We start from the raw sequence: 25,800 nt of genomic DNA, 5'->3' as shown, positions 1-25,800 counted from the left end.
CGCCTGGGAAGGCAGGTGCCCGGCCCTCAGCTGGCCATGTGTCTGTGCCATCCCCACCCCATCATTGTCACTTGTCATAACTTGACTTTGGTGCTCAGCAATGCTTATCTGGTTTTCTGCGGTTCTATCACACGGAAGCTCAGGCCCTGCATAAGAACCACTGGGCTTGGGTGCAGCATTCAGCAAACACCCTGGGTCAGCCAGAAAGTTCATTCGGGTTTTTCTGAACGATGATACAGAAAACCAGAAACGGACTTTTTGGCCAACCCCAAACTTCCGTGGACACAGGGCGGGTTTCAGACATGATAGATAAGACGAGGGTCCCACACAGGCAGGAGGAGAGAGCCCCCTGTGGCTCTACCTGTGCTTCCAGCCCTATCCACAGGCTTCCCTGGTGGCTCAGGGAAGAGCCCTGAGTAAAGAATTCCTGGTAAAGAATCCGCCTGCAGTAACCGAGACCCGGGTTCAAACCCTGGACTGGGAAGGTACCCTGGAGAAGGAAATGGCTACCCACTCCAGTATTCTGGCCTAGAGAATTCCATGGACTGTATAGTCCATGGGGTCACAAAGAGTCGGACACCTCTGAGCCACTTTCACTTTCAGCCCTTCCCAGGGGGTGACACCCACTGAGGGCAACTTGTCAATTCCCTCCAGAAGCCTGGGTGTCCTTGGATGGTTTTGTTCATGTTTTGGGGCTGCACTTCTGTGTCTGGATGGCGCTCTGCATTTCCTAGGACCTTCTCACGAACTGTTACATGGGACCCTCACACCTGTCTCAGAAGGTATGTTGTTTGCTGCTGCTGCTAAGTCGCTTCAGTTGTGTCTGACTCTGTGCGACCCCATAGACGGCAGCCCACCAGGCCCCGCCGTCCCTGGGATTCTTCAGGCAAGAACTCTGGAGTGGGTTGCCATTTCCTCCTCCAATGCATGAAAGTGAAAAGTGAAAGTGAAGTCGCTCAGTCGTGTCCGACTCTTCACGACCCCATGGACTGCAGCCCACCAGGCTTCTCCATCCATGGGATTTTCCAGGCAAGAGTACTGGAGTGGGCTGCCACTCCAGTGTTGTTTACTAGGACTGCTTCAACAGACCGGTTGACTTACATGATAGGCACCGTGCAGCATCACTGCACAGAGGAACAGACTCTCCCACCGTTCTGGAGGATGGAAGCCCAAGATCAGGGTGTCCTCCAGGTTGGTTTCTCCTGAGGCCTCGCTCCTCGGCTTGCAGACGGGTGCCTTCCCCCATGTATCATGTGCATTTTCTCTGCGTGTGCCCCCTGGTGTCTCTTCCTCCTCTTCTAAGGATACCAGTTGTGGTGAATCAGTATCCATCCTAAAGAGAGTGAAAGTGTTGGTCACTGAGTCATGTCCAACTCTTTGCAATTGCATGGACTACAGCCTGCCAGGCTCCTCTGTCCATGGGATTCTCCAGGAAGGAATACTGGAGTGGGTTGCCATGTCCTTCTCCAGGGGACCTTCCCAGCCCAGGGTTTGAACCCAGGTCTCCATTATTACATCCTGACCCAGGGATCAGAGCAAGTGTTCTGCATTGGCAGGTGGATTCTTTACCACTGAGCCACCTGGGAAACCCCATTTTAGCTTGATCACCTCCTTAAAGGCCCTGTCTGCAAATACAGTGCCATTCTGAAGGACCTGGGGATTGGGACATCAACAAATGAATTGAAGGATGGGGGCGGGGGGCACAATTCAGCCCATAGCAGGAGGTAGGCAAGGCAGGTTGCTGCCAGTTTTACAGGCAGAGATGCCAAGGCTGAGAGAGGGTGAGTGCCTGGAGCCCTGCCTCCTGATGCTGCCAGGAAGCCCAGGCTGAGGCTGGGAGGGCAGACGCTGGACTCCGGGCTCCTCCACACTCCACTGCCCCTGCTGGCGGCCGGCAGCGGGGACGACAGGAAGCTGTGAACCCAGCCACCCTGTGAGCTCAGACCATCTCTAGACAGGCCTTCTGGGAAGACCCTAGTCAGCTCGCAAACAGGATGTGGGCCTTTCAGGAAGGCGCTCCCTGCTGTTGATTTGAGTGGGTTTCCTGCCTGTGTGGCTTGTGGCTTCCTAGCTGTCACCCTGCTCATCACGTCTTCTCATCTCACCAGCCAGTGTGGTCTCAGCTCTCGGGGCCCCAGGGTTTTCTAGGAGTTTTCGTGGAACGTGGGTGAGGACGGGAGTGCCCCCCCTTCCCCGGAAGAGAGTCGCCCAGCTCCAGCAGTGCCTCCTGGTACCTGCCGTGTACAGAGAAGGCTATAGGGAAATTTGATGGTTGCTCCGTTGGTGATACAGGCTTCCCAGGTGGCTCACATGGTAAAGAATCTGCCTGACAGTGCAGGAGATGTAAGAGACGCGGGTTTGATCCCTGGGTCAGGAAGATCCCCTGGAAGAGGGCATGACAGCCCACTCCAGTGTTCTCTCCAGGAGAATCCCGTGGACAGAGGAGCCTGGAGGGTTACAGTACGTTGGGTCACAGAGTCAGACAGGACTGAGCATGTCCGTCTGTGATATGTCAGCCCCTCGGGGGCACTGACTCGGGGACCCCTGTGCTGTAGTTGGGTGCACAGTTGTGGCGACATGCAGGACCACTCTGGCTGGCTGCACAAGAGGGACTTGGGTTCCGCCTCCAAGCTCCGTGTACAGTCTGGCCACGCTCGGTTCCCAGCCACCCCTCCATCTCGCAGGCCTGACATCAGATGGTGTTGACATCCTTCCCTTTTGCCACGTGTCCACATGTGTTTTGGGGTCCCAGCTGGTTCCTTGCACAAGGTCATCAGAAGCAGAGCCCAGAGGTTCTCAACTTGGCTGCACAAAGAATCACTTGGAGATCTTGGAAAAAAACCCACTGCCTCGGCTGCACCCCCGACCAGCTCCATCAGATCTTGCAGGAGGTGGGCAGGACTGAGGCATCAGTATTGTTTTTAAGTTTCTCAGGTGACTCCAATACATGACTTTGAGACCCAGGGACCTAGCCGGCCTTGGAGGCAACAGGTACGATCCTGTGGGCGGGGAGGGGCATGTAAGTTCTGGCATGTGCCATGAAGCCTTAGCAGCTTGGTGTCTGGTTTATAAACTTTGCCATGAGGATAATTCTATGGCACAAATTGCATTTAGCATCTAGCCCCTAATCTGTGTTTAGGGGATGGTCACTCTCTCCTCCTCTCCCCGCCCTCCCACCTCCCCCTCAGAAATAAGCAAGGTCAGTTATATCATGCTGTCAGGCTGCTCGCAGCAGGCACTGGATAAATAGGTATCGCATGTTTTGCAGGCTTCCTGTTGTTCATGCATTCATGTTTTATTCATGCACGTATGAAGCCGAACGTTCTCTTCTTAGGGGAGAAATTGCAGCCTGCAGGTTTCAAGACGGAAGAATACATTAGTGTAAATTGAGGGCACGGAGGCAAGTGAGAGACGAGAGCAGCAGTGCTCTGATGAGGGTTTGGTGGGCAGGTGGACACGGAGGACGAGGATGATCTGGTCGGTGTGTGAGGTCAGGACTCTGTCTTCTGGGCTGGTGCTGCCCTCTTGTGGGCAAGAGTCACAGTCCACCCCAGCTGCTCTGTGAGGCAGATACCCTTTTTTTTTTTTTTTTAACTTTTTATTTTGTATTGGAGTATAGCTGGCTCATACCTACAAAGAATCTGCCTGCAATGCAGGAGACCCTTGTTCAATCCCTGGGTCTGCAAGATCCCCTGGAGAAGGGCATGGAAACCCACTCCAGTATTCTTGCCTGGAGAATCCCCATGGACAAAGGAGCCTGGCAGGCTACAGTCCATGGGGTCACAAAGAGTCGGACGCGACTGAGCGACTAACACACAGACACACATAGCCGATTAACAAGGTTGTGACAGTTTCAGGTGAATAGTGAAGGGATTCAACAATACATACACATGTGTCCATTCTCTGCCCAGTTCCCCTCCCATCCATGCTACCACATAACATTGAGTAGAGTTTCTTGTACTGTACAGAATGTTCTTGTTGGTTATCCATTTTAAATATAGATAAAGACAGATATTCTTAATCTAGACTCAGCATTGGCAAATGAGTCATTGGGAAATCAAGAAGTGTGACCAGGGTCTCAGCCTAGGTCTGGCTGATTCCAGAGACTTCACTGCTGTACCATGATGTCGTCTGTCCTTTCTCTAAGAACCTAAGTGATGATCCTGGAGGCCTGTGTTCAAATCCACCTCCAGCAAGTACTAGCTGTGTGGCCTTGGGGCAATCGATTAACCTCTCTGAGCTTCTGTTTTCTCATCTGCAAAAAGAGTTTCACAATATGTACCTTACCAAATGGCCATGAGAATTTTTGTTTGACCTCAAGTACACAGAAGGGAAAAGACTTGAAGAGATTGTCTCAGGATGCTCAGTTCAGTCGCTCAGTCATGTCTGACTCTTTGTGACCCCATGGACTGCAGCACACCAGGCTTCCCTGTCCATCACCAACTCCCGACAGTTACTCAAACTCATGTCCATTGAGTTGGTGATGCCATCCAACCATCTCATCCTTTGTCATCCCCTTCTCCTCCCACCTTCAATCTTTCAAGCATCGGGGTCTTTTCCAATGAGTCAGTTCTTCACATCAGGTGGCAAAGTATTGGAGTTTCAGCTTCAGCATCCGTCCTTCCAATGAATATTCAGGACTGATTTCCTTTCCTTTTTTCCTCAGGATGATAGGATATTAGTAAATCGTTCCCTTTTCTGAATGTATTACTCTGTTTTTTTTTTTTTAACTAAAGTGCAGTTGGTTTATAATATTGTGTTACTTTCAAGTGTATAGCATAGTGATTTTCTTTTCAGATTATATTCCATTATAGGTTATTACAAGATACTGGGTGTAATTCCCTGAGCTATACAGTAAATCTCTGTTGCTTATCTATTTTATGTACTCTGATAATGAAATGGAGCTTCCCTGGTGGCTCAGATGGTAAAGAATTCGCCTGCCAGTGCCGGAGACATGGGTTTGATCCTGGGTTGGGAAGATCCTCTGGAGAATGGAATGGCAACCCACTCCAGTATTCTTGCCTGGGAAATCCCATGGACAGAGGGGCCTGATGGGCTACAGTCCATGGGGTTGCAGACAGTAATATACAACTAAGCAACTGAGCACACACAATAGTGAAATATCTGAATGCATTACTTTCATAATCAGACAAACAAAGGATTCATTAGACCACTCTCCTTTGAAAAGAGGTCAAAGCACTTACCACTGTGTACCAGCCCAATGAGACACCATTGGAGAGACGGTTGTCTTTTCTCAAATCAGGCAAATATCAAGCAAATTTCAGGATCCCTCCAGGGAACACCGTAGACTTCCCCTGAAGGGGCCTTTCTCCTTGTCAAGCATAGAAGCCTGAGCTCCCTCTCGCCCTCCCCCCCACCCTAGCTCAGTGCTGCCTCAGTCTTTGCTAAGGAGCCAGGGCTGTCACCTGAGATCCTAGTGTCCTAGGGCACCCTCCCTCCTCACAGCCGGGAAGGGATCCAGGTGCCAGGCATCGTGGCTCCGAATCATATTAGCTTCTTCCTTCACTCTTGCCATGAAGCCAACCGAGAAATACCTGGCCCCTGAAATTCCCTTTACTAGCACCTTAAGTTCTATTGAAATAGAGAATTCTCTTCCTTAAAAGTATATTATTGGGACTTCCCTGGTGATCAGTTGGTTTTAAATCCATCTTCCAGTGCAGGAGACATGGGTTCAATCCCTAGTCAGGAAACTAAGATCCCACAGGCTGCAGGGCAGCTAAGCCCACATGCCTCAGCTACTGAGCCTGAGTGCCACAGCTAAAGAAGCCCGCATACCACAGCAAAGACCCAGCTTAGTTAAAAAAAAGTTTCTAAAACATTTTCTTTACAAAATCTTATCATTTGTTTCCAGGCTGTGTTGTATATTGTTTTGTGTGCTTAGTCACTCTGTCGTGTCCAACTTTGCGACCCCATGGACTGTAACCTGCCAGGCTCCTCTGTCCATGGAATTCTCCAGGCAAGTATACTGGATTGGGTTGCCATGCCCTCCTCCAGGGAATCTTCCCAACCCAGAGACTGAACCCAGGTCTCCCATATTGCAGGCATATTTTTTACCGTCTGAGCCACCAGGGAAGCCCAAACCCGAATCTACTGAGAGTGGTGTTCAAACCTACATGGGCACTATCCCATTGGATCTTAAGTTCAATGCCCTAATCACTCAACGATCTCGGTTGCTACATATTCTTTTAGAAAGAAAGAGAAATAGAAGTCGCTCAGTTGTGTCCGACTCTTTGTGACCCCATGGAATGGCCCACCAGGCTCCTCTGTCCATGGGATTTTTCAGGCAAGAGTCCTGGAGTGGGTTGCCATTTCTTCTCCAGGGGATCTTCCCGATCCAGGGATCAAACCCAGGTCTCCCGCATTGCAGGCAGATGCTTTACTGTCTGAGCCACCAGGAAGAGCACTCTTTAAGAAATTAACCTTTTCTATAGGGACAAACTAGAAGGGAATATCTAAATGAATAGGAGTGTTTCTCTTTGGATGGTGAGAGATGGTAGTTGTACCGCCTTCCTTGTAATAAAAATAGCTCAAATCTATTAAACAATTACTATATGCCAGGCACTGTGACACGCACTCATGACATGCATTCATCACTTCAACCTTGGAACAACCCTAACCTTGCAAGGTAGGAACTATTGTTACCCCAGTCTCAGGTGAGGGCCCAGAGGCCCAGAGAAGGTAATTAACCTTCCCAAGGTCACACAGCTAATGAGCGGGCCCTCTCTGTGTTCGTGGCCCCTGTGTTGCGGTGCCTCTCCATCCTGGCTTTATTCTCAGATCATTCTTCAGTGAACGTGTGCAGCTTTTATGATGAGGAAAAGAGTTTTTGTTTTCAAGTGAACCTGTCTGGTCCCACCAATACAAAAACATTGAAAGACCCCACGTGCCGCAACTAAGACCGGGCACAACCAAGTTAATTAATAATGGAAAGAACACATGGGAGAAATACAATGCAAATGCAATAATGCCCAAAGGAAATACGGAATAGTGACATTTCTATATATTATTCTGTGTAGTCCACATTCTTTGAAATAAGCATCTCTTACCTAAGTAACCAAAAAAGTAAAACCTGTAAAGCAGAAAAGGAAATCCTGCTGCCAGAAGTACCAGCAAGGAGCATAATAGCTACTGTTTTTTGAGAACCATCTATGCTCCAGGAAAGATATTATCTGGAGCCTTTGTCGGGTGCTAATGCATTTGCTTCCTAAAGGCTCCTAAGAAGCTGGGGGTTGTCGTGAGCCCATTTTACAGAGTTGGAAACTGAGGTACAGGGAGCATTTGTGCTGCGCTCACAGACACACAGGGCACATTGGAGCCTGCCGCTGTGCTTCCTGTCACGTGCTGACTCAGCCTCTAGCCAGGTATCATCCCTGCCCTGGTCCACCCGTGACCCTCAGAGATATTACTGGATGCATCTGACTACAGAGTGAGTGGATGCGCTGGGAGAAACCCCTGGGCTTCTGGATTGCCTTTTTTGCTTTTGCTTCCAGAAATATACAGAGTTTGTGCCTTCTGCTCCTTGGGGACAGCCTTTGCCCCTGTGTCCCTGTCTTGATGGGCTCTTGGCACAGAAGCCAGGCCCTGTGTCACACTCCAGCAAAGAAAAGGATGAAACTTGGAGGGGAGAGTCGGCATTTTCTCTTTCACGGGGTACCACGTGTGCAGCTGTCGCTGAGTGACAGGCCTCCTCCACCAGGGGCCAGGAGAGAGCAGGCCTTCAAGTGGGCCTGGCTGCAGAAGACTCGGGGCCCACTGAGCAGGGAAACGGGGCGCCCACAATGTATTTCCTTTCCCTGGGGTCTGCTAGCTCTTCTCCACCCAGCATAGCCACAGAGCATCCGTGGAGACCAGCTTCTCTGACGTGCTGTATCTGGACTGGGGTCACACTGGGCCCTTACATCTGCCTTTATTCACCCCTCCCCACAGGCGCTGTAAAATACATCTTATTACCATCTGCTGTTTTCAGATGTGAAAACACAGAGAGGGCGAGGGGCTTGCCCAGGGCTGCCCACAGTCACGTGGTGGTACCAGGATTCATACCCACTTCCGGAACCAGATGGCTTCTGTCCGCGTCCTCGTTGTGGTGTGAGGCGTGAGAAGCAGGTGGCTACCTGTGAGCGGCAGGGTTTGGGGTTGGGTATGGTTTTCCCTCTTTAATGTTGTTACCTGCTGGAGCTGGCTGGATACCCGTGCTGCAGGGGGCACGGGGGTCAGCTGTCCCTGGAAGCCAGGGGCCCTGGAGCGAGCTGCCTAACCTCTGTGAGTCTCAGTTTCTTTTTGGATACAGCTGTGGTGAAGGCAGCTGCTTCGTTGCCTTGGTAGAAGGAATCGTGAGATAACGATGAGATAATGGATATAAATTGCAAAGTCCAGTCCCTGGCATCACATCAATACAGTAAGCACTCGATAAAGAGTCAATAGCCATTTTGCTATAGGTATTTATATACACACGTGTGTGTGTATGGAATGTAATAACCGTGTTTTTGTGCAGAGAAAATATTACAACCTAACAAATTGTTGGGAAACAAATATCTACATAGCCTGAAAATAGACCAAATTCAAAATCAATGCCTAAGAATCCACCCCGCCCTACCACCCCCCCACCTCTGCCTCCTCCATCATAACTCCCTCCTTCCCTCCAGGGCAACAGTAACCACCATCCTGACTTCTCTATTATTTATTACCCTGTTTTATCTTTACAGTTTGACTTCCTAGCTGTATATCTCTCCATGGTTTAATTTTGCTGTTTTCAATTTTGTGTAAGTGGAATTACACCAATGGGTATTCTTGCCCTTGTTCTTTTGGAATTATATCTTTTAAAATGAATCCGTGTTATTGATGATATGCTTTCTTTGCTTCATAATAATCCCATTATGTGAAGAGGTCACAGCTTGTTTCTCTGTTGTCCTGTTGATGGCATTGGTTGTTTCTAGTTCGAGGGTCTTGCAGTGTTGGGATGAGCATTCCTGGCTGTGTCTCCCAGTGCATTTCAGACTTTTCTGTAGGGTGTCTGCCTAGGAATTAGGTTTGTGGGTCATTGGGTGAGTTCCTCTTTAATTTTATAGACACTGCCAAAGTTTTGCCAGAGTGGTTGTCTAATTTACACTCCTACCAGCAGTGTGCAAGAGTCCAGATCACCTACATCCTTGCCAACACTGGGTACTGTCAGGCTCTTCAATCAGCTGAAAATCTAGTGACATTTCACTGGTCTTATAATTTACACGTCCCTGAATTCCAGTGAAGTTGAGCATCTTGTCATGTTCCATTGTTCATTTGAGTTTCCTCTTTTGTGAAGCATCTATTAAGGTTTATGGCCCTTTTCCACTGCTTTGTCTTTTTCTTTCCTAATTTTTAAAAATAATCGTATTTATTTGGCTGCACTGGGTCTTCACTGCTCTGCAGGCTTTTCTCTAGTTGCGTGAGCCAGGGCTACTCTCTGGTGGTGGCGCATGGACTTCTCACTGCAGGAGCTTCTCTTGTTGCAGAGTACAGGCTCTAGAAGGCTCATGCTTCAGTAGGTGGAGCTCCCAGGCTCTGGAGCACAGGCTTAGCAGTTGTGGTGTTGCTCCTTGACATGCGGGATCTTCCCAGACCAGGGATCAAATCCATGTCTTCTGCATTGACAGGCGGATTCTTTACAGCTGAGCCACCAGGGAAGCCCTACAACTGGTTCATCCTCTTCTCATTGATTTATAAAAGTTTTTAAATATGGTCTTGATGTGAGCTGTCTGATTCTCCTATACACGTTTTTAAGGATGTATGTTACATGTATATTTTCCTACATCTTAGATTTCTTAATGTGCTCTTTTGATGAATCTAAGGAATGACCTTCTTAATTTTAATATAGACCAACTTGTCAAGCTTCTCTTTTAGTGGTTTGCGCTTTGTTTGGTTTAAGAAATCTCTCCCTGCCCCCAACATTGTGGCAGTACTTTTGTCTGTTATCTTCCAGCAACTTTATTGTTTTGTTTTTCTCACAGGTCTCTGATCTGCCCGGAATTGATTCTTACATGTGTTGGGCAGCTGATTTTTTCCCCTAGGATTTCAAGCTTACTTAGCACCATTTATGGAAAAACACATCATTTCCCCAACTGCTTCGTATGCACACTTTCCCATAAATTAGGTGTCCACACAAGTGTGGATCCGTTTCTGGGCTTTCTCTTCTGCTTCACTTGCATATTTGCTATTTCTTGTGCCAGCAGCACTCTCTTCTCATCATTACAGCTTTAAAAGCAGGCCTAATGTCCAGTAGGGCAAGTCTTGCCAATTCTTCTTCTTGCAAGGTATCCAGGCTGGTCTTGGCCCTCATTGTTTCTATGAACAATTTAGAATCAGCGTGTCACTTTCTACAGACACACAAAAGATGTTCTTTAGTATTATTATTCATAACATATATCAGTAATAATAATAAAGTTGATTAATTCTTCCTGGACCAGGAAATTCCAAATACATAGAAGTCTCCATTTGGGTTTGGCAGATTTTTCTGGTTCTGCATGCCTGGCCTGACTTCTTGCTAGAGACTGTCATGTCAGGCCCCTTGGCACACTGCATCTAGAAGGAGGTGCCTCCCCAATGCTGGGAGAGACACACGCAGAGAACACTGTCCCGGGAAAAGCAGGAGGGACTGAGTCCCAGTCAATACAAGGTCTGAAAAATGACCTGCAAAAATGTCCCATGGTCACATAATTAGCAAGCAGATTTGTGCAACCTCTTGTTCTTAGAGGTTCACATGTGTATTAGCAGGTGTTAAGCTCTGAGGTTATCCTCACATTTGCTTAACAATTGTATTTGTTTGCCTATCACTGCTGTAAAAAGTTACCACAAATTTAGTGGCTTAAGGTAAGCCATATATGATCATACATTGTGGGTCAGAAGTCCACAATGGGCCTCACTGAGCTAAAAATGAGGGTGTTGGCAGGACTGCCTTCCTTCCAGAGGATCCTTTCTGGAGGGGAGAGCCCATTTTCCTTCCTTTCCCAGCTCCTGAGGGCACCCACATTCTGGGGCTCAAGGCCCTGTCTTCCGTCTGCAAAGCCAGCTGTGACTAGTCAAGTCTTTCTCATGATGCCACGGCTCTGGTTCTGTGGTCTCATCTCCTTCTATGACTCTGAGTTGCCTTCTTCCTCCTTCCACGTTTAAAGGTGATTACATTTCCGGAGTCTATGGAGTCACAAAGTGTTGGACATGACCTAGTGACTAAATAACAAAAGTGTGATTACAGTGGCCCACAGGGGTAATCAACATGATCGCTTTATTTTAAAGTCAGCTGATTAGTGACCTTAATTCCATCTGTAGCCTTTGTTCTCTGTGGTCAGTTATGATTACAGGTTCCAGGGATTAAGGCATGGACATCTTCGGGGAGTCTTGTTTTGCCCTCTGCACGATGGAAGCCTTAGCCTGCAAGCCCACTCACCCCAGCCTGCTAGCGCGTATAATGTCGAGCTCTGTGATTTACAGCGCACGGCACAGTGGGCGGTCTTTCTCTAGCTCCGCCCTCTTAGGCCCTGTCCTCTTCAGCACCGACATCATATGGTAGGTCAATTTGTTTATGGCCTTTCTTCTTCCGAAATACAAACTCCACAAAAAAATCAGGGACTTTTTCTGTTTTGTCCACAGTCATATCTCAGCTCCTCGAGCAGTGCCTGGCACCTGTAGGTTCCATTATGTATTATTTTTCTCTTTCTTTTTTTAGTTTTAAAATTATAAAAATATGATAACACTTTTACGGGAGACTGGGAAAATACAGAACAAAATCACATATAGTTCCACTATATATTACAATTATTTTTTAAGTAGATAAATTGAGATTTTTAGTTGGAGTTTCGAATGGTTGGAAGTCTCTCCAGTAAGACAGCGAGCTTCTCCAGGGCAAATCCTTGTCCAGTTCATCTCTTCTTCCCCAGTGTCCAGAGGGGGCTGGTTCTAAGTCAGAAAATTGTACAACAGGGGTGGCAGGTTTACAGCAGAGAGTCCCAAACTTTCTTGGTTCATTATACCCTTGAAGTGAAGTGAAAGTCACTCAGTCGTGCCTGACTCTTTGCGACCCCATGGACTATACCGTCTGTGGAATTCTCCAGCCCGGGATACTGGAGTGGGGAGCCGTTCCCTTCTCCATTGTACCCTTAGTGTTTGATTTTTCACAGAGCCCTGTGTCTGCAAGATACACCCAGTCTTTGTGGCTTATCAAGCTGTTCGCTTCAAATGACTTAATGTAATACTACTACTACTAAGTCACTTCAGTCGTGTCTGATTCTGTGTGACCCCATAGACGGCAGCCCACCAGGCTCCCCTGTCCTGGAAAAATAAGACACATTACTTGAAAGAAAAAATATTTACGTTTTTTTTTTTTAATTTTAAAAAGTATTTATTTCCTTGGCTGTGCTGGATCTCAGTTGTGGCATCTGGGATCTTGTTCCCTGACCAGGGATTGAACCCAAGCCCCCTGCACTGCCACCAGAGAGGTCCCATCCATTTCATTTTTAAGTAAGCACAATTACTAATAGGCTGTGTGTCCCTGCTGGGAACTACACAGCTTCTTAAACCTTGGAATCAGGTGGGACTCCACCACCCTCATATCCTGTGTTCTGCATTGATTTCCATGTTTGCTGTTTATCACAGCAACTACTCAGTTCACTAAGACAGGATGTAGTTGAATGTAGCTCAATCCAGTGTTGAAACCATCAGCTACCTTGAGCGGGTAGTGGCGAGTAGTTGTACAAGTAGCATCTGACAAATGTCAGATATCACTGGGTTTCCCTCGAAAACTTAAAACATTTTGCTGCACCCCTGTGAGTTCACAGTCGTATCCTGGGGTGCCTTGGCCCACAGTTGGGGAACTGCAGATTTATACTACCCTAATTTACAGAAGGCCTGTGTTCAGAGCAGGATGCCAGAGTGTGATCATCATGGGAGTCACTCCATCCCCTCTCCCTTCGTTCAGTCATCATGTCCCTGGTAAGCCAGGTTAACATCAGAATGCTCTTGGCGGGTGGGCAGTCAGAGCATGGGGTGGACTCTGGATGGCCAGTCTGTCTGGACCCTCGTGAGGCTTGGGATCACGGCTGCCTCCCACTTCCCTCTCTGCGACCTGGCCTACCCCCAGCTCCAGCCCCTCTTGTCTGCTGCTGGTTTTAGTAAATGAGGCATGGGAGGAGAGGGAGGACTGGGAACCCAGGTGTGGTGGCCTTCGTTATAGAGGAAGAGACATAAGGGACGCCTATTTAGCATTTTCATGACTCTTTCTAGGTGCCAGACCCTGTTCTCAGAGCTTTACAGATACGAGGTCATTAAGTCCTCCCTGCGGAGTAGGCCTCGTTATCATTCCCATTTTACAGATGGGGAAAGCTGAGGCACCAGGAAGTGACTTCCGCAGGGCGCCCAGAGCTAGGAAGTGGTGGGCCTGGGATCTGCACCCAGGTGTCCCCTGCTATCTCCTGAGCTGTCTGAGGGGATGAGAGAAACACGGCTGCGGGGCACACTGCGCTGCCTCCTGGCTCCTTTGCTGGGAAGGGCGGTGCTGACCCTTTCCTTCTGCTGTGAAATGGGCCCAGGAGACTCCCCCATCGAGGTCACTGAATGGATTACAGGAGATTAAGCTTGTAAAGCAGCGGGCTCAGGGTGCCAGCACAGGAGGGAGCCACTCTCCTTTCTCTGATCTCTGCCTCTCAGGCTCCCCTCCCGAACATACAGCCTGGCAGACAGTAGGGGGCAGCAACATGCCACTGAGTAACCTACACCCCCACCCCTCACCCCACCCCGCTACAGCGACCCCAGGACCTGGAGGTCCTCACCATTCAACACAGGGACGCTGGGTGGATTTTAGCGCTGGACCGTCTGTCTTCTTAGGCAGAACGGCTGTGTGTTTTGTTTGGTTTGGTTTTGGGGAGGTGAGGGGTGGTTGCTAAACAAGAACAAAATCACAGCCTGGTGGGATGAATCGACAAGAGAGTGAGGAAGCACATTCCAAAGTGCCTTTCTGTAAGATCACAGCCGACCTCACAGGCTCTCAGGGGAACAGCACCCTCTGCAGACCCAGGACTGTGCCCTCTGATGCTGCGTGATCTGAGCTGTTACCCTGAGATATTTCTGCAGCGGAAAGGTTGCTTTCTGATGCATGAAGCCATCCCCACTACTGGATCATCCCTTGGAGAACATTCTGGAATCCGTTGCTACTAGAGGTTCAGTTGGCATATCTCTGAGGAAGAGCTACTTTTTAAAAAATGCACCCAGAGACCATGGATAGCTGTATGTGTACGGCTGAGTCCCTTCACTGTTCACCTGCAACTATCCCAGCACCATTTGTTCATCGGCTGTACCCCAATATGAAACAAAAGGTTTAAAATAAAAAAGATAAATTAAAGATGTCCCCAGAGATTTCAAACAAGGAGGGGGTGCCCGTTGCACAAAAATGCACGTCATACATCTTTTTGTTTGTTTGTTTTGGGGATGAGATTCTATGACTTTTCTTTTTTTCATTATTTATTTGTTTTTACTTTTTGACTGTGATTTGTCTTTGTTGCTACACAGACTTTTCTCTAGTGGCAAGTGGGGGCTGGCTGCTCTCTAGTTGCCGCGCATGGGTTTCTCATTGCTATGGCTTCCCTTGATGCAGAGCATGGCCACTAAGGCGTGCGGGCTTCAGTAGTTGTGGCACGTGGGCTCAGTAGTTGCTATTTCCAGGCTATAGAGCACATGCTCAGTACTTGTGGCTCCCAGGCTGGCTCCAGAGCACAATGGTTGTGGCGCACGGGCTTAGTTGCTTCGCGACATGTGGGATCTTCCAGAATCAGGGATCGAACCCATGTCTCCTGCATTGGCCAATGGATTCTTTACCCCTGAGCCACCAGGGAAGCCATGCTATCGGGTTTCTTTGGGAGAGAGTTCTGTCCTGTTAAAATGGAGAGCCACAGTCCAGCACTTCAGAGACCCGAGCCCTGTCCTAGAGGAACCGGATGGAGCGGTCACCTTGGCACGTGGCTCCGCTGCAGTGGCCTCTGCCTGTCGGAGCTACCAGAACGGATGGCTGACCTGTCTGGGCCCCACAGGGCTCCTGTGGGCCCCTGAGCTTGAGGGATGCCCCGTTTGTGTCATAAGTTGTAGAAGGACAGGGCACCCAAGGCCTGGAGTCTCCAGCTTCCCGTGACACTGGCCTGTCCACACTCTCCGCTGCCCCCACGTTGGGGAGGGGCAATACGCTCTCAACACCAGCTCTGAAGCTCATTGGCTGTTTCTTTTCCTTGACACTAAACGCTGGGTCCTTTGACCTATTCAAGATTATAATTTTTATTGTTCACTCTGTGGGGGATGGAGCAGTGATTGTTACATTGATTGTGGGGGTATTTAATTTGCATGAAAAGAAGCATGTTATCATGTGAGGAGGGGGCGGGGGTGGTGGTGCTGGAAGTCGGAACAAATGCCAGGAGCATGGAAGGGGAGTCAGAGGGATGGTTCTGGGCAAGAGAATTGTGTCCCTGTCTTCAAGTCCCTTTCTTTGGGAACGGCCTGAGTAGTCAGTTTACTTCTGACCAGTGGCTCCCCTCTGCCTTCATCTGTGTCCTGCTCAGGACATAACTGGTTTCAGGATTTGCCCTGAAGCAGCAAGTCCCTCAGTCTCCCTTGGGTGCTGCTCTTACCTTGGACACCCCCTGTCCACACTCTTGACCCTGTATCTTTCTCAGCATCTCTTCCTGCTTCCCTTTCCTTCATCCATCGAGTAGAGCCAAGATCACTCTTCTCCCTAACTCGGCCCAGCTAAGGACAATCCTCCTAATTCTAGCCCATCTTTGAAAGATTCCCTACATTCTAGACCCTTCCAAAAACACCCCCACTTCTCTCAGTTTTCTCTGTTCAGTTATTTCAACCTAAGTTGTGACAAACCAGAGCCAGTGTTGTAATAAAGTAGGTTTGCTGCTCTCTGGATTCCTATAAACAGGAATAACTGGGAGACCAGGCTCACCAGCTGGGTACAGGAGTGGCTATCTTGAGACACTTGAACTTCTAGATTGCTCCAAATCTAAGAGTAGGATTTCACTGAGGGTGGATTCATTCCTCAGTGGAAATCACAGGATTCCATTCCTGTGATGGAAACCATCCTCTTTCATCCCTTCCTTCATCAAACAGCATTCTTTATAAGACATCTTTAAGTACTTGCTTTGGGATTCTGGGTTCTGGTCTGAAAGTGAAAAAGACCTGGTTTCCTTTGCCAAGTATGTAGAAATCAGCCAAGGTCCTGTCTAGAGTTTCTTTTTTCTTTGAGTATAGTTGCTTTACAGTATTGCCTTAGTTTCTGCTATACAGCAAAGCGAATCAGTTATATGTATACATACATCACCTCTTCTTTAGGTTTCCTTCCCGTTTAGATTACCACAGAGCACTGAGCAGAGTTCCCTGTGCTACACAGTAGGTTCTCGTTAGTTACTAATTTCATACATAGTATCAATGGTATGTGCCATGCTGTGCTAAGTCACTTCAATCGCATCTGACTCTGTGTGACCCCATAGACTGTAGCCCCCAGGCTTCTCTGTCCATGGGATTCTCCAGGCAAGGATGCTGGAGTGGGTTGCCGTTTCCTTCTCCATCAATAGTGAATGTATGTCGATCCCAGTCTCTGAATTAATTCCACCCCACCGTCCCCCTTGGTATCTGCATGTTTGTTCTCTGTCTGTGTCTCTCTTTCTTCTTTGTGAATAAGATCGCCTGTAGCATTCTTTAGATTTCACATATATGCATTAATGTATGGTATTTGTTTTCCTCTTTCTGACTTACTTCATTCTGTATGACAGACTCTAGGTCCATCCACATCTCTGCAAAAGGCACCATTCCATTCCTTTTTATGGCTGTGTAATAGTCCCTTGGTTTCTTTAGTTTTGTTTTCTTCTCCCTTCCAAGTCAGTGAGCTCCAGGAAGGTTTGGATTTTATATTGTTTGTTTCAACACTGAGTCCTCTCCCTAAGAAGGCTGGTTGGTGCAAAGGAACTCAATAAGTATTGATTGAGTGAATAAGTATTTGAGCAGATCCATCTCTGGAGATTTCAGGCTGAGTTAGTCTACTCTGTGAGCAAACCAGAATTACCCTCCACTGAGCTCAGATTCCCTCTGGTCAAATCCATTTCCTACCCTGTTTTTGATGTGCCCACATAGGCCTGTTAGATGTGCCCACATAGACCTGTTAGCCTGCACCCTCCAGGCTGTCTGCTTGTTGCCCCCACAGGTAACCAGCTTCCTAAGAAAAAAGCACTTCTTTACTGTTAGTTTTATTCCTAGGGCCTTGTGAACTGTCAGTGCTCAAGTTGAAATTTGGTTACGTGGAGAACCAAATGATGGCTTTTTAGTTTGGGCTCATTGTTTTTTCCAGAATGAACCAAAAGTTTTGTGCAAAATTGCAGGTACTGTATCTATTAGATACATATCAGGTGGGCCAGAAACGTTGTTGGGGTTTTCCCACACGCTGTTAAAGAAAAACCAGAATGAGTTTTTTTGTGAACCCAGTGCTTAGGCACATGCCTGGTACCATCTTCTCAAGTCCTATGAAAGAGCTTGAGTCCTGAACAGCTGTTACAGCAACAACAGAGAGCAATTCCAAAAATACGAGTGGGAGGGGCCCGCAAAACTGAAATTAATAAAATGTCTAATTAAATGTGCTCAAAGCATGCCATTATGTCAGCTTTGTTATGTGCTAAATTTAATGCCCATAAACATTTCATTACATTGGAGAATAATTTGTGGCTTCAACTTTTCTCACTTCATAAGAATTCCTGAGTGTGCACAATAAGGGCTGAGACGTCTTTGCCAACTGTAAATTAAGTGAATTACATAAAGCTAAATCAATGTGAGTGCAAAATGATAAAAATCCTTCCCAAAATGTTTATGGCCGAAAAAAAAAATTTTCATGGTAAACGTGGATATATTTTATTGGTCTGATGTGACATGGGGTGGAGTCCTCTAAAAGTACGTGTGCTGCTGCTGCTGCTAAGTCGCTTTAGTCATGTCCGACTCTGTGTGACCCCATAGACAGTAGCCCACCAGGCTCCCCTGTCCCTGGGATTCTCCAGGCAAGAACACTGGAGTGAGTTGCCATTTCCTTCTCCAATGCATGAAAGTGAGAAGTGAAAGTGAAGTCGCTCAGTCGTGTCTGACTCTAGCGACCCCATGGACTGCAGCCTATCAGGCCCCTCCATCCATGGGATTTTCCAGGCAAGAGTACTGGAGTGGGGTGCCATTGCCTTCTCCAAAAAGTACATGTACTGGGGGCCTAGAAATATTTCAGAGCAACCTACGGAAGCTATAGAATTCCTGTGTGATAGTGCTTCAATAGGGTTTCCAAAAATTAAAATAGTAGCTTTCCCCTCTAGGATATTTAGACTAATTCCTCTGATATCATTTGTCTAATCAAAGCTCTCATCTGATCAATGTAAAACAGTTTTCTCACGCTTTGACAGTTTTGCTCATTGAATGTCTTCTGCTTTTAATCTAATCTTGGTTTCATCTTCTTTCAGGAATCCTGTTCACGATGCTGGTGTTTGGACCAGCCTGTGGATTTATCCTGGGCTCTTTCTGTACCAAAATCTATGTGGATGCAGTCTTCATTGACACAAGTAAGGAATTTATCTCAATTTCTAAGCCCCACACATAAGCCCTTTCCCCTTCACAAAGGAGCCCCAGCCCTCTGAGTTCTAAAGCCTTCCTACTAAGAAGCAACTATTTAATGCAACCTCCTCTCTAGCTGGTGGCCCCCTTGAGATTAGAGAAAAGATGGTGAGTGTTGGTTCAGAGGGCCTGGACTCAAGCCTGTATTCTGCTCATGTCTGCCTAGAGGCTTAATAACCCCCTGGAGTTGATTTCATTCTTCAAATCTGAATTTTCCTCATCTGTAAATTCAGGGTAACAGAACTTATATCTGCGTTCAGGACTGTTGGAAGGTAAGTGAGGGGACAAATGTGGAAATGCCCGGTAAACACACATGGCCACTGAACGTTGGTCCATGAACCCATAAGAGGACCCTGTTTCTTAAACTGGAGCACCTAAGTGCAAATGTACACATGGGATCAAGGAGACCGGCTTTGAAAATTGTTTCTATAAGACACTGTTGTGGTGGGCTTTAAAGAAAACATGTGCTGTGTGCTAAGTCGCTTCAGTTGTGTTCGACTCTGTGCAACCCCATGGACTATAGGCCGCCAGGCTCCTCTGTCCGTGGGATTCTCCAGGCAAGAACACTGCAGTGCGTTGCCATGCCCTCCTCCAGGGGATCTTCCTGACCCAGGGATCGAACCCATGTCTCTTGCATCTCCTGCATTGGCAGGTGGGTTCTTTACCACTGGCACCACCTGGGAAACCCTAAAGGAAGTATATCATACTTCAAACCTATGTGTTTGAAGTGTTCTTAATGGGAAGATTAAACGTGTTTTTCAGCCTCCTCTGGGTGCCCTGCTTTAGCACAGCAGTTGCCAAACTTTTTGGCACCAAAGACTGGTTTTGTGGGAGACAGTTTTTCCGTGGACCGGCAGTGAGCAGGGGTGGATGGTTTCAGGGCGATTCTGATAAAGAGCACACAACATCCATCCCTCTCGTGTGCAGTTCACAGTAGGGTTCTCGCTCCAATGAGAGTCTAATGCTGCCACTGATCTGACAGGAGGTAGAGTTCAGATGGCAACGTGAGCAATGAGGAGCAACTGTGTATACAGATGGAGCTTCGCTCACTTGCCAGCCACTCACATCTTGTTATGCACCCCAGTTCCTACCAGGCCACTCACCAGTACCAACCAGTCTGTGGCCCTGGATTGAATAGCATGCTAGTCTATATGGACTAGGCTATGCGGTTGTTGTTGAGTAGTCACTAAATTGTGTCTGACCGTTTTGCAACCTCATGAACTGTAACCCACCAGGCTCCTCTGTCCATGGGATTTCACAGGCAACAATACAGGAGTGGGTTGCTATTTCTTTCTCCAGGGGAATCTTCCCGACCCAGGGATCGAACCCAGGTCTCCCGAATTGCAGATAGATTCTGAACCACCAGGGAAGCCCCAGGCTATGCAATGGTAACAGGAAATTCCCAAATCAAGGTGATTTTATGCAACCAAAGTCTGTTTCTCAGCTGTACTGAATATCCAGTGCAGGTTAGTGGTATTTGGGGTGAGTAGAGGGTGGGACTGGCCCCTGGTAGTCCCTCCGAGACCCAGGCTCACAGAAGTTTTATCTGACTGTTGCCTGCCCAGTTGCCAAGAAACCAGCTCTGCCTCAGAAATGACATGCATTGTTTCTACTCACATTTCAGTGGCCCCAGCAAGCTGCCTGGTGTGTTAATCTGTTGCTTTATGGCAGATTACCCCAAAGTTAGTGACTTTAAGCAAGAGTTATTATCTCAGTTTATTTCTCTGGGTCTGGAGCCCAGGAGCAGCTTTGCTCAGTCACTGAGTCGTGTCTGATTCTTTGCGACCCCATGGACTGCAGCATACCAGGCTTCCCTATCCTTCACCTTCTCCTGGACTTTGCTCAAACTCATGTCCATCGAGTTGGTGATGCCATCCAACCATCTCATCCTCTGTCGCCCCCTTCTCCTCCCACCCTCAGTCTGGCTGGTTCCAGCTCAGGGTCTCTTATGAGGTTGCAGTCAAGGAGTTGACCTGGTCTCAAATCATGAGAAAGCGCACCTGGAGGGGCTCTGCTTCCAAGCAGCCCCAGTGGCTGTTGGCAGCCCTGGGCAGGTGGACTCTGAGGCTGGATCCCATGGGCCTCTCTGCAGGGCTGACCTCAGCACGGCCTCTGGGGAGCAGACAGCCCAGGATAGGGTGAGAGCCCCTGAGACAAAGCCGCAGTCTTTTGAGAACCTAGCCTCGGGAGTGACACCTTGTTGCTTCTGCTGCATTTTGTGTTAGAAGCAAGCCACTTGTTTCTGTCTACACTGGGGAGAAGGAATCCTTCCACAAGGACATGAATTCCAGAGGTGGGGATCACTGGAGGCTGTCTTAAGCACTGCCCACCAAACTGTTGCTTAGTCGCTCCAGTCGTGTCTGATTCTCTGATCCCATGGACTAGAGCCCACCAGGCTCCTCTGTCCATGGGATTCTCTAGGCAAGAATATGGAGCAGGTTGCCATTTCCCTTTCCAGGGGATCTTCCCGACCCTGGGATCTAACCCCCTATGTCTCCTGCGGCTCTCGCACTGGCAGGCAGATTCTTTACTACTAGCGCCGCCTGGGACCCCACCATATGTGGTCACAACTCAACCACACGCCTGCAGAAGGGCGCTGTGTTCCAATGCAACTTAGCAAGCCGAGAAGCCACATTCCCTTCCTCTCTGAAAACAGCGTGGGAAGCCATTCCCCTTCTTCTCATCCTGATCTATTCCCAGGATCAATAAGAACTCTCAGTCCCCCGGTTCTCCATTCATCATCTCTCGACAGTGCTAAATTTACTAATTCACCCCAAAGACATTATGTGGTTTTAAATCCAGTCAAGTCACTTTGTGATTCACTCCATTAGTTCCACTGATATATTTACTGGTAACTAATGATGTTACAAATTTCCAAACGGAGGGGGAAAAAAATCAAATGCAGCCTTATTTATTTATTCTTTTAGAGCACTGGGTCTGTTCAGGAGGTGATTGAATGCTGCAGTTTTGTAGCTTTGGGTTGGCGCTTTGATCCTATTCCTAGCGAATGGGATGAGGGGGTGACCTGGTCAGAGAAACCACACAGGTGAGAGTCAGCTCCCATCTTGCCTATGGACAAAAAGCCCACTTCTGCCCTGCACCAAAGGCAGGACAGGACAGGAGTCTCGAAGGAAGGGAAGGAAGAGGGAACCTCCCAGAGCATGGGGAAGGCTGCCTGGAATGAGAAAGCAAGTATCCAGGCAGCCAGTTTTGCCCTCAGTGTATTGGCAGGGCCCCTGTGGATCCAGGCTTGGGGAATACCAGCATCCCTGAGCCAGAAAGAACCTCAGACTTCACTCTCTTCCAACTCCTTCCTTTTATAGACAAGGAAACTGATTCCTAGAGAGGGGAAGTATGGGCATACTAAGTCACTTCAGTCGTGTCCAACTCTTTGTGACCCCTATGGACTGTAGCCTGCCAGGGTCCTCTGTCCATGGGATTCTCCAGGCAAGAATACTGGAGTGGGTTTCCATGCCCTCCTCCAGGGGATCTTCCCGACCCAGGGATTGAACCTGGGGCTCCTGTGGCTCCTGCCATGGCAGGTTGATTCTTTACTACTCACGCCACCTGGGAAGGGGTGTACCCAATCTGAGAGGTGTATCTATAGAAAACCCAGATCCATGAGCAATGGGTGGGTGTTTCCACTTTAAGACCCCGCCCTCTCACTAAGATTCTTCTTGGGAATGAAATAACATCTTTTCCTCAGAGCCTGGAGTGGCCGAGAGGCACACAGGTGGCTGGACGGGGCACCGCCTGTCCACTCGCAGTCCACTGGGTAGCTGTTCCTTTGCTCAGGCTGGGGTGTCGTCCCCGCCCATTCTGCGCCACACCTGTCCTCACCCTTCAGGCCCAGGTGAGGCAGTGGCATCCTCTGCTCACTGGCAGTTTGAAGCCTCCGGTGCCTGAGACGGATGGGCACGTTTCCATTCCGTCTGGGCATCCTGCTGATGGCTGCCTCCCCCCTCATGAGTAACAGTGGACTTCCAATCTGATGAAACTCTAGGGACAGATGGATGCCCGTGAGTCACCCTCTTTGTCTGCCTCCTTTCTGCAGGCTCCAGGAGGGCTGGTGCTGCTCTTTACCAGCAGAGGGCACAGGAATACAATTTATTCTGTTAGGACCCAGTCAGAATTCCACAGTTTGCAGGGTGTTAAGTTTCTTCATTCATGTCTGACTCTGCGACCCCATGGACGGTAGCTCGCCAGGCTCCTCTGTCCCTGGGATTCTCCAGGCAATACTGGAGAGGTTTGCTGTGCCCTCCTCCAGGGATCCTCTCTATCTAGGGATCAAACTCGCATCTCTTATGTCTCCTGCATTGGCTGCGGGTTCTTTACCACTAGCACCACCTGGGAAGCCCCCCGGATTTTAGTTTTTCCCCTCTTGTGCCTGAAACTTGTCACTCTATCTACGAGTGGATCAGTGCTGTATTTCAAGGACCAGGTTTTCAGTTCTCTCAGGATGACCCTTCCCTGTCTTCCTCACCGACTAAGACAGAGCACCTCTTTAGGGCTGTGCACCCGTCATGAATGCACAGGCCACACACACAGCCATGTGTTTCTGAAATTCAAGCAGAGAGCTGGGCAAGGGACTGGGAAAAGCAGTAGCCTGGGAATTGTGTGAGGTGGGCAAGGCAGGTCCCTGGAAGGCCCTTGTTCTGGGGCAGCTGGAAAAGAGACTGTGGCTTCCACCAGGCAGTCTGGCAGTGGTTGAGGAATTGTTGTTCAGTAGCTCAGTCTTGTCCTACTCTTTGTGACCCCATGGACTGCAGCATGCCAGGCTTCCCTGTCCTTCACCATCTCCCGGAGTTTGCTCAAACTGCCATCCAACCATCTCATCCTGTGTCATCCCCTTCTCCTCTTGCCCTCAGTCTTTCCCAGCATCAGGGTCTTTTCCAATGAGTCAGCTCTTTGCATCAGATGGCCAAAGTATTGGAGCTTCAGTTTCAACATCAGTCCTTCCAATGAACACCCAGGACTGATCTCCTTTAGGATGGACTGGTTGGATCTCCTTGCAGTCCAAGGGACTCTCAAGAGTCTTCTCCACACCACAGTTCAAAAGCATCAATTCTTCGGCACTCGCCTTCTTTATGGTCCAACTCTCACATCTTGTACATGACTACTAGAAAAGCCACAGTTTTGACCTTACAGAAAAGGTGAGACACATGAGGGAGCCCAGTTGGAATCTGTGTGTTGATGAAGCTGGGGGGTGTGGGGGAGGCAAGTGGTTGTCGGGACAGACCAGCTGTGGAGCCGAGGTACACCGTGAGTACCTCCCCCGGGGGTACTCAGACAAAGGAATTCTGCCGTTGCTGCTGCCTGTCGTCTGCATGGGAGTGTGTGTGGCTCGTTTGACCCTTCTCCTTAAGGATAGAAACCTCCTTGCCCAGGCTAGCGGGGAGGGAATGATGGTGCCTGCAGAAGTTCCTTTCTGGAATATGCTTGTAGAACTGAGATGAGTGAAAAGCAAAACATAGAAGAAAGAAGGACTTGGTAGAAGAGTGGGATACCAGCATCCCTGAGCTGGGAAGAACCTCAGACATAATTCTCTTCCAAGTCTTGCCTTTCATAAACAAGGAAACTGACGCCTAGAGAGAGGGTAGGATGTGCCCAATCCAAGAGGTGTACGTGTAGAAAAGCCCTACCACTTTTCTCAGTGGAGGCTTCACAGCCTGATGAGTGGCAGCCATGAACTCACTAATATTTGAAGCCATACATCGAGCGCCTCATTGGAACTGCGGAGCATTCCCACGAGAGGGTGGGTCCTAATGCCAGCCCGTTAACACCCTGACCCCTGAGCCATGGACCGGTAGTGGTCCTGTTAATACCAGACCACCCAGCAGGAGGTGAGCTCCATCTGTATTTATAGCTGTTCCCCATCACTCACATCCCCCAGATCCATGAAAAAATCATCTTATCTGAAACCAGTGCCCGGTACCAAAAAGGTTGGAGACCACTGCATTATCAGATGAGGTGGCCATCTCCTCTTGCAACGATTAGGAGTTCTGAGTTGGAACATGGGGACCAGACCTCCACTCAGATCCCAGCTGGACCCCTTATGGGCTGTGTGATCCTGGGGACATTTGTCCTCATGGGTCTGTGTGTGGATGACATGAGTTAATCACACAGAGAAGTTGACACAGTGCCTGGGGGTTAGTGAACACACAGTATAATTAGGTGTCATGAGGAACAGAGAGTGAACTCACTTCCATAGATACTAGGAGTCAAAGCTCAGGCCAGTCTGACCCCAGTTGGGCAGCTCGCTTCCCTGAAACATCTCCAGGCATTTAACTAGAAGGCTGCCCCCTTTCGTGAACAGAGGCTTTGCTGAGATGACCTGGCTTGGCCAACACGGCCGTACAACATGGCCTCAGGCCCCCCAAAGCCCTCCTCGCCACAGCTGCACAGCGTCTGCAGCTGCCAAAAGGCAGATTCATCTACTGGCTTCATAAAAATGTTGACGAGCAGAGACCCCTGCAACTCTGGCTGCTGCCGCCAGATTCCTTCGTGTTGGACTAATTAGCCCAGCAGCTGGGGTTTGGAACAGTCCATGCTGCCCTCCACCCTCAGCTCCTCCCTGCCTCCAGCTTCTAATTCGGTCTGTAACATAATGATACTTTTGGAATGCTTGAGTCCCATAGCAAAAGTTTTGCAAAATAGGTTAGAAAAATAGGTAAATGGGCTGAAGGGAACAAAAAGAAAACCTGCTCAGAGAGCCATAGTGTTGCTTACACATCAGAATGGCCCCAGACTAAGTAAATATTCCCAGTTTGCTTTGATCTGTTCTTCTCACGGTCTTGGTATCCCCATGGGTGGCTTGGTTAGTTAGTTAGTTTTCAGCTGGTTTAAACTTGTTGCTGGGAAGTCCTTTTTTTGAACCTACAATGGTAGCAGGCCTTGGAACTGGCGGGAATTCTCAACAAAGCCCATATGTTTGTGTGACCTTCAGCAGAGGGGAAAGCAGCTGCTGAAAGCTTGTTCAACAACCCAACGAAACCACAAAGCCCTCCCAACCTTGGATTCCATGAGTAGAAGAGTCAGAGCAATGAATTGTGTAAGTCAGGAATCCTAACAAGCCTGCTCCAGTGGTTCAGTGGTAAAGAATCTGCCTGCCAGTATAGGAGATGTGGGTTTGAG

General features: G+C 48.7%; 1 protein-coding gene across 2 annotated transcripts in view; it reads left to right on the top strand.

Annotated features, from left to right (window-relative positions):
• Positions 1–25,800, top strand: part of SLCO3A1 (solute carrier organic anion transporter family member 3A1) — a 374,545-nt gene that overhangs the window by 265,639 nt on the left and 83,106 nt on the right. For both annotated transcript variants that reach the window (XM_070358050.1, XM_070358049.1), the window contains exon 3: positions 18,516–18,614. In XM_070358050.1, the coding sequence (XP_070214151.1) occupies positions 18,516–18,614 (99 nt within the window). The remainder of the gene's footprint in view (positions 1–18,515; positions 18,615–25,800) is intronic.

This window comes from Bos mutus, chromosome 21, assembly GCF_027580195.1.
Source record: "Bos mutus isolate GX-2022 chromosome 21, NWIPB_WYAK_1.1, whole genome shotgun sequence".
NCBI classification, from domain to species: domain Eukaryota; kingdom Metazoa; phylum Chordata; class Mammalia; order Artiodactyla; family Bovidae; genus Bos; species Bos mutus.
Note: the sequence above shows the minus strand (reverse complement) of the source record. Positions and strands in the feature narration are given on the sequence as shown.